Source organism: Triticum urartu, unplaced genomic scaffold (genome assembly GCF_003073215.2).
Source record: "Triticum urartu cultivar G1812 unplaced genomic scaffold, Tu2.1 TuUngrouped_contig_4574, whole genome shotgun sequence".
Taxonomy (NCBI): domain Eukaryota; kingdom Viridiplantae; phylum Streptophyta; class Magnoliopsida; order Poales; family Poaceae; genus Triticum; species Triticum urartu.
The window spans coordinates 323-9,241 of record NW_024115173.1 but is presented as its reverse complement, the minus strand read 5'-3'; the positions used below and the strand labels follow the sequence as shown (position 1 = coordinate 9,241).

At 47.7% G+C, this 8,919-nt stretch overlaps 1 protein-coding gene across 5 annotated transcripts; it reads right to left on the bottom strand.

The window, feature by feature from the left end:
* Positions 1 to 1,572: 1,572 nt before the first annotated feature.
* Positions 1,573 to 5,174, bottom strand: LOC125528020 (transcription factor bHLH49-like). Of its 5 annotated transcripts, XM_048692535.1 has the most exons (11): positions 4,473 to 4,734; positions 4,318 to 4,389; positions 3,446 to 3,667; positions 3,248 to 3,357; positions 2,976 to 3,167; positions 2,820 to 2,885; positions 2,673 to 2,741; positions 2,494 to 2,565; positions 2,245 to 2,415; positions 2,077 to 2,164; positions 1,573 to 1,986 (listed from the first exon to the last, which is right to left on the bottom strand). In XM_048692535.1, exons 3-11 carry the CDS (start codon positions 3,624 to 3,626, stop codon positions 1,964 to 1,966), a joined length of 972 nt encoding a protein of 323 aa, XP_048548492.1. In that variant the 5' UTR covers positions 3,627 to 3,667; positions 4,318 to 4,389; positions 4,473 to 4,734; the 3' UTR covers positions 1,573 to 1,963. The 5 variants fall into 5 exon arrangements, with proteins under 5 accessions (XP_048548492.1, XP_048548490.1, XP_048548495.1 ...); XM_048692533.1 differs by lacking the exons at positions 4,318 to 4,389; positions 4,473 to 4,734 and adding an exon at positions 4,803 to 5,174; XM_048692538.1 differs by lacking the exons at positions 4,318 to 4,389; positions 4,473 to 4,734 and adding an exon at positions 4,803 to 5,171 and having other exon boundaries at positions 3,467 to 3,667.
* Positions 5,175 to 8,919: the final 3,745 nt, after the last annotated feature.

The following is an 8,919-nucleotide window of genomic DNA, read 5'->3' as shown; positions in this document are numbered from 1 at the left end:
TACCCTTGTATCTTTCTTTCTCGTTATTCGTTCGTTCTTCGCGTTGGAGGGCAGCAATTTCCGAGGCTCTAGGGGCGAGCGAATCGACCTAGGGCAGCCCATAGCCGCCGCACTCCCTGACTGGGTCCCTCCCGGGGGTGTGGGGTTTTCGGGTCTGCGAAAGCGCCTGTCGACTGTCTTGCGTATCGCGCTGTCGGTCGGGTCTCCTTCGACGTGAGCTGCGGTGCATCACCCCCGGCGTCGAGGGTACACGTGACGTGTTCGTGTGTCAACACTTTGTAGCTCCTCCTTTGCAAACTTGCAGCTGAATTTTGATGTATTACCACTCAAGATTCAACGGGATTTTTTTCCTTTAATTTATATGACTAATAATGGAGTGACTTGTTTGTACAGATCTAAAATAATGACGGAAACACCATTGTAACTAGCTACATGATTACACTTTCTAGTAATAAGTATAGAAGAGAGTAAGAACTGAAAATGCAGTAAGCACCAGAAGGTTGCATGCTTGCAGCAAAGAGCAGTTCATATTCCTGAAATGCAGTAAGCATCAAAAGCTTGCAGGCTTGCAGAGTTTCAGCCAATTGCAGTTTCTATTCCTAAAAGATCACAAGCATACTCTGCATAATGGGTTGTTTTATTTCTGCAGGAGAAACGAACCTACAAAATGGCTCAAATCATCTCCCAGTTAAATAGTGAATGCGAGAGTTTAATGGCCAGTTCTTTGCATAAGTTGTAAGTTTGCTGATTGTTACCAATTCTCTTCAGACGACACATTTGCTACGATTTAGATTGACAATAAAAAGACTAGAAAATTCTCAAACTTAAACATTCAGAGATACAGAAATCTCAAAAGGGAACAGTGAAACTCTGAATTTCATCTTGTTCTACACAAAAGTTAAAAGCACCGGCTCGCCTCAAATCAAATAGAAGGGGAGGTCAGGGGACCCAATAGAAGCATGGCCATCAAGATCGAAGGGCAGTGGTGAGGAGTACTCCGAAGAGTCGGTCACGGCCGGATCCTCTAACATTGAGAAGGAATATCACGGTGCTACAGTGTTAGCCTAGTGTAAAATGAAGAAGGAAAGTTAGGGACTGTTAGTAAATAGTTAATAGGTTGTTTAGTGTTGGTATTTAATGTAGATAAAAATAATTTAAATCTAATTTTATTTCACCATCAGTTTGTTTGCATGTAATTACTATAAATGTACACGGTAGATCATCCATTTGTAAATTAATTTAAATCATTTTAGCCATAATGATATGAATAGAAAGAAGAAAAGTTAGGGTGATGTAGCTTCTCTAACATTCCTTCTCAATGTTGGAGAATCCGGTCCCCGCAGAGGGCGAGCCACAGCTGACGGCAGCCCCATCACGATCAGCAAAATGTGTCATGGTGAAAACTTGATTTCAGTGAAAATCTGAAAATAATGCATGATTTCATGATTTCACAAGAAAAGTCTGCTCTTCAACATCTCGTTGCAAATAATGCATGATTTCATGAAACTCTCGACAAAAGTCACTTCACTACTTAGGGCAATGCTAATAAGCACGTCTACTTAGTACGCTTAGTCTGCTCTAGAATATCTCGTTGATAATGCATGATTGCATGAACCTCTGAAACTCTTGACAAAAGTCACTTCACTACTTAGGGCAATACTAATAAGCCAGTCTACTTAGTACGCTTAGGGCATCCACAATTGATCCCAAGCTTGGAATTCATGAATAACACAGGGTTCCTGCTTTCGACGAGCTAACGCAACAGAAATTTACGGTGGAATCAGCAGTTCTTGAGCCCAGCTGTACACGAGATCCTTCGATGCCATACCATAAACCATACGCTACGGGGTCGGGCAGCAAAAGGAGGAGATCGGTAACTAATGGTTAGGCATCCAGCTATACAAAACTTGATTCTGCAAGCGCTTTACGGTTCACAGAACAACTCCAGAATCATACCAGCAACTCACTGTTCAATCTTCATGGGACCTGCAGAGTACAAGAGGAACATTTCTGTAAGTTTGATGCAATCACTATGATTATGATGCATAACATTTTGAAAGAGAGCATCGCATATACCAGCATTGTTGGTGCTGCTATCTGCAGCCACAGCAGGGTTGAAGTTCATATGAGGAATGTTCTGAAGAGTCTCCCACATCTCAGGCATCTGGATTCAGGGTTCACGTTAGTCCATTGCTATGGCTTCAGATGCTACATGCGTTTGCCATGAAAATGGACTGAATTTACCTGGTTCATCATGGAGATGTCATGAATTGTTCCGTGCAGAGCACCCGCTGGATTGGAAGCATTGCACATCATATCTGGATGCATCATTCCTTGGTTGAAATGAGCAATAAGGGCGCTTGATCCTGGGTCAGCTCCATAGAAACCAAGGCGCCTGTCTTGAGGAAGCATCATCTACAAACAAGAATTGAGTTGAGCAGGTGGATCTAGAAATCTTTGAAAATATTTAGGATGGTTGTACAGTGAATTTACTTGTTTGGATAGAATCTGCTCAATATCAAAGCCAAGCTCAGGGTTCACAGTTGCAAGTTTCATTGACAAAAACTGCAAGTTTGAAGTGGCATTAGAGCACAGGATGATATTCCAACAAATGACATACTCAGAAACAACCCAATAACATCTGCACTAATAGATAACCAGCATTATGTCACCTCTACTTGTCGTTGTAATGACTGCACGTAATTGATTATCTCATCAAGCATGACTGCCTTGCCAGTAATCTGTAAGAGGGAGCATGGTAAGGTGCAGAGTACAATTTGGTCATAGAGAAGTTCTTGCTCCACAAAGAAAAAAGTTACCTTATTACACCCTGGAACAAGATCCTGAAGAAGCTTCATTCTCTCACTTATCTTTTTCCTCCTCAGCTGCAAAGAGTTTCATCCAACTTCAAGCATGAGAACAGGAAGAGCATAAATCAAATTGAAATGGGAACTTAGTGCTAATCAGAAGCTTACTCTTTCCGCAAGGCTGTGGCTGTTAGTGGCTTGGCCTCGCTTTGCCCGGAAATGAACATAATTTTCTTTAGTGCCATCACCGTCCGAAGAATCTTCCTTGCTTTGCGTTTTGGGCGAGATCTTTCTGTTGTCCCTCTCCACCGAGTTCCTTTCCGGCTGAGACGAAACCTCTGTTTGTTGATCACCCACATTCTAAACCCACAGTTACAACACAGTCAGTCATTACATCTAGACCAGAAGAAGATACGAGCATAATGAAAGCTTATTTGCACCTTGCTACTGGCTGATGGGTTTAGCAACGCAATGCAGTCATCTGTTCCCTTCCTTTTCTTCACACCACCACTATGCTCATCACTCATCTGGATGTTTTGGGAGAATGCACCTGCAAGAATTATCGCCATTTCCATCAACTACAGAATTGTCACCTTCAAAAGTATCGCGACAACTGCATGATAAGAACTACTACTAACCAGCAGAAGATCTGTACAGACCTGGTCTCTCTTCTAACTCCATGCCATAAGCTTGAAACCCATATGCCGCGCTGTCATACCCCATCTTTTGATGCATTGCTACAGAACCCCAGTTGCCCTCCAAGAATTCTTTGCCACTGTTTGCAGCAGGACCTTGATCAGACTGCTGGCCTGAATACATGTCCAATAGTCTAAAAACAGCAAGAGCTCCTCCTTAGTTCCCTGTTCAGGATCGAAAGACAAGGGGGAGAAGGCACATTAGCACTACCACTAGAGTGTCCCAACAGAGCACAGACTGACAAATGCAGCTTGAACAAAGAGTGAAATTTCATAAAGTCTGCAAAACCCTTTTGCACCACATGAACAACTCAGCTGGTAATCCTTAATACAGAGGTGAAAAGCAACCAGTCCCTACTATCCGTATCAACAGACAAAAGAAAGCCAGAAGACGGGATCCACCGTCCAGGCAAAGGCCTGCTACAGAACAAGCTTGGGGAACAAACCAAATCTGCTGCACGCAGCCCAGGTTCCAGAAAAGTGGAGCTTTAAACCCAGAGCAGAGCACAAAGGGAGAGGAGGAGGAGACACAGAGGATATAACCCCATCATTAGCCAAACAACATTCGCTAACTTGGGTCCTTTGGAGCAAAGCCATGAGGATGTGGGAGGGGAGCCTGCCTGCTCCTCCTAAAAGACCCCAAAACATCAAAGATAATTGGGAACAGCAAAAGCCTAACAAATCTTGAAGAACCGGGCATGGAGAAACATTATCAAGCATATGAAACTTTAAAAGAACAGATACTAGTTTAGATAGAAAGATAAAAGGAAGATGTTTCACTGATGAAGAACTTCCCACACAAGTTAGGAACTGACCAACAGTACTTTTTGGCCGGGTGTGGCTTGGCAGTGGCATCCAGGAAAGCTCAAAATAGCAGCACCTTACATCTGATTAAAACCACCAACTTGGATGAACAAAAAATAAAAAATCACAGCATTCCCTGGAGGAGGACACCACAAGACGAACCAACCTTCTCAAAGGATTTGATCGCCCCACAAAGTTTTCATCGTCTAGGAAAGCGCAAGTACGAAGCTCGAGAGGAAGCGAGTGGCTCCCAACTCCCAAGTCGAAAACCCGAAGAGAAGAGGCGAGGCTATTTGAATGCAATAGATGGATGGATAGCTAGAGTAGGATCTGCGGGGAAATAACTAGGGCGGCGTTGAAGCCCTCCGAGAGGGGGAGGAAGGAAAGCAACAAGCTTTGACCGCTCCGCCATGCCGTGTATGGGGCGGTGTAAAGATCTTGAAAGGAACACATACTAAGATGTCGCAGACGGTAAAAAAAACTGCCTGGAAATTACCTGGACCCGGCGCCACCACACGAGCCCTCCTGGAGGCCATCAATCAATTCGCCCTGCCAACGGGAAATGCTGGAACGATTCAAGAACTCGAGAGCGGCCTCATGATCTCTCTGCCTCTCTCTGTTCTTGAAAAAATTCGCGGTTTCTTCTCCTTGGCGCCGCGCCGGAGCTATGGATCGCAATTTGACCGCAGGGTAAGAGGGAGGGGGCGGTGAAAGATTTGGGAGGAAGAAGAGGGAGGGTGTCTCGGACGCTTAATAATAATAGGCGGTGTTTGTTACCCCTGCCTGCCGCCGAGGTGAAATGATTCCTTCTTGCTCTGGCAAAGGGCTGGGTTGTTAACCACTTCAACTGCCCCCTCCCCATTCCCTCCTCCCTCCTTCCAACGCTTCTGAAACCTTGGCGTATGCAAACAGCTAATGAAAAAGTAACCGCAGAGAGCAGACTGGGGGTCGTACCAGGAGGAGGAGTAGTTTATTACTGCTGGCCCTGCTTTGGTGTGCAGGAAGATTAGCTAGCTGTAGAAAATAAAGCTGGGAGGGGAGTAAAAAAATGGGATGCTGTTCTTCTCTTCTCACCTGCCCGGCCTTGGGTGGCCTCAATGCCATGTGGGCCCCAGCTCCTAACTACTGTGGGAGTGAGTTTTGAGAGGAGGAGAAAAAAACAAGGGGTGCACCTACTGGCCACTGTACAGTTATTCCTCATTGATGGTTTTTGTGACAGCCAGCCAGGTTTGAAATGCAACAAGGTTCCTCTTTGACCAAACAGCAAGGGCAAAATGCCTATTACAGAACATGTTTACATGTGCAGCGGTAATATTTTCTGTCTAGACATGAGCTGGTTTTGTTCTTACACACTCAGTGATACAGCATGTTTTTAAAAATGGCTCAGGGAGTAGTAAATTATGAATGCTTTGGTTGCAAGGGTGGGGGAGGGAGGGGAAGGTACATCTCTTGCACACCAAGCTTTGAATGAGGGCAGGGAGATCTCTTTCCAACTGACATGCAGCACTGCCACATATTTGTACACTTGGCCTTTTTTCTCCCCTGCCAGCCCACCTACAGCCACCCTACCACCACTGTACTCCTACTACTCTCTCCCTCTCTCTCTCTGCAAAGAAAAAGAAGTGTGGAATATGTAAGCAAAAAACACAAGGAATCTTGTAATCTTTTCACCTTCTTGTCCTCTACAGTCTGAACTGCATGCAGTACTACCAGCTGGGTTGTGGGGATATGGTCAAAGCCAGCACTGTGAGCCATCATCCTGCTGCCATCCCTTGCTTAGGTGTCATATCCCATACTACTATCTATCTTCTTTTTTCATTCGTACTAGAACCAGCAGAAAACAAAGCAAAAAAGTATACTGACTTGTTCTTGGAGTATACTGTACTATCCTAACCTAGACGCCTACCAAATTTGCAGGTCCCAATAAGAGAATCCGGCCGGGGCTTGTATCACATGTCGGTGTGATTGGCCGCTTGCATTACATGCTGTTAGTGATAATGGTTCGGTCCCAGTTGCCTGTTTTAATATGGGAACATTAGCTGTTCCTGTTCCTCGGCTGCTCTTGCGCAGAGAGAGAGAGAGAGAGATGTGTATAGTGTTCGTTGGATTTTGAGTGGTGGTGTGTCCTTGACGTGACCCCAGGAAGTGATCATTCAACTGAAATAGTGTGTCTAATCCAACCCTTTTTTATGATGAAGATCTGGGAGCAGGAGGAGTAGTCATAGTCTAGTTCACGCGCACCAAGTGTGCTAGTGTGCTAGGTCTAGTGACATCACGCTTGTGTACTAGGTGGTGCCCACACCGTTTGTTCTTGAACCATTTTATGTCGATGGTGGATGATATTACTTGTATACCACACATTTTGTATCATCAAGCATCTCCAGCACCGACACTCAAACCGTCCGCCTACGTCTCAACTACGCGGTACGGACGTGTTGTGATATTCAACACAGGTCATTGAGAGCAACTTCAACGCGCCAACCCATTTCGTCTGCGTGTGTCCGTTGGGATCAAAAGGGACATAAAAATCGGTCCAACGCGCCGACACAAACGGACGCACATCCGCTTTTCATCCGCCGGACGACTCATTCCTGACCCAAATTTGGACCTCATTTGCGCCGGCGCACACACGAGGCGGACCGGGCGATGCCTGCCTACTCCTCCCCTTGGCTCGCCAGTCGGTAGCACAACCAACCCATTCCCCCCCCCTGCACCCCCCCAAGCGAGAGCCCGCCGCCCCCGGCAAGACGGCGGTGGCGCCCAAGAAGCCGTTGACGGTCGAGTAGCGGGTGGTGCGGTCGACCAAGAGGAAGGACCGGAGGGATGCGAAGGACCGCAAGCTCGAAGCTGTGCCCGCCGCCGCCCTGGCTGCCGCCGCACATGAAGAGGAAAACAATGCCATAATCACCGCAGCAACGAGGTAGGCCCTGCTCTTCCTAGGGTTAAACCCCGGCCATCACGGGCTCGTCAGCGTGGCCGTGGCCAACACGGGCTCATCGCCTTTCCTTGTGTGCCACTGCCAGAGTCACCGTACACGTCTGCCACGCCGCCAATTCCTGGCTTCCATCCCTACCCACAAGCCTGCCGTTTCTCCGGGGAATGCTCGCCGGAGGTGAGTGTGGTGGCGTCGTCCACACCCGCGGCCATGGCCAGAGGAAACGCCCGCGGGAGATCCGAGTCGACATGCATCCCGAGGCCCGCAACTTGTTTGGTAAAATGCCGACCGCCACGAATGACGAGGCGGCAAACCGTTTCATCATCGAGAACATCATATTCAAAGGTGGTGCGGCTACCACTGTTGTTGCCTTTGCAGGCAGTGCAGGCGCGGCTCCTTTCGATCCCGACAAGACCCAAAGCTAAGACAATCGAGCCCCCTTCATGGCCGACACCTTTAATCATGTTGGCATGGACGACCAGTCCATGCAAGACCAAGTTGGCATGGGAAACACCTTCCCTCTCGGCCATGAATTCCCGAAGGACTACGACCTTGAGGAAGAAGATGAGATGGACATTGACGGGGAGCCGTTGTTCGAAGACGAGCTCTCCTCCCAAGCCGGGGCAAACAAGAAGCTTAAGAGCAAGCAAACAAAGGCATACACGCAGCCAATGGACAAGCTCCTTTGTGAGTGTTGGAGGGACATTGGACAAGACCCCAAGGTGGGCGCCGAGCAAAAGGCATCCACCTTTTGGCTGCGTGTTCATCTCGAATTTCATGAATGCAAGAAGTTCGCGTCATACCAAATGGAGAGCAAGCGCAGGTGGGTGTCCCTCTCGAAATGATGGAGGGTGATACAACAAGAGTGCAACAAGTTTTGTGCCACTCTTGAGGGCATCAAGGGACGTCATGTGAGTGGTCTCGGCATCAAAGATATGGTATACATGCGTCCCTCCTTGTTGCCTTTGTGCTTGCATGTCCACTTGCCAATATACTTCCATGTCCATTTGCCCATAAGCATGCATGCTATTCATTTGTAGGCATTCCAAGCTTTGGAGGCATTCAAGGCGCAACATCAAGACAAGTCCTTTAACCTCACCCATTTGTTGGATGGTCATCAACGGGGAGGAGATGTTCAAGGCGCAATATGTCGTCGCCAAGCACGTTGGGGGAGGGAGGAAGCCGTCGAGGAGCATGTGGAGGGCGAGAAGCCACGACCGCAGGGAAGACCAACTCCAGGAAGGAGGACAAGCGCGATGCGGCATCGATTACCTTGCATACCACTTTGGAGGGCATGATGACCAAGAAGGACACAAGGGAGGAGAAGCGTCGGAAAGATAAGGAAGAGCAAATGAACGCCTTCATGGAGATCCAAAGGTGGAGGCTTGAGCTCGATGCAAGAAGCAAGCCAAGATGCTCGAGATGGAGGCGGAGAAGCAAGTGAAGATGCTCGAGATCGAGGCCGCCAATGCCAAGACCAAGGCAAAAGAAGTGGCGCTCCCTAGCATGATGACGGGGGTGGAGATCATGAAGGTGGACTTGAGCACGGCGTCACCGAGGAAGAGGCCTTGGTTCGAGAAGATGCAGGCCGACATGCTCAAGTTCGATGACAAGTGATCTAAGGCGGAGGGTGCCATCCTTTTTTTGTATGCCGGCAAATGTGTTGGCATGACCACGG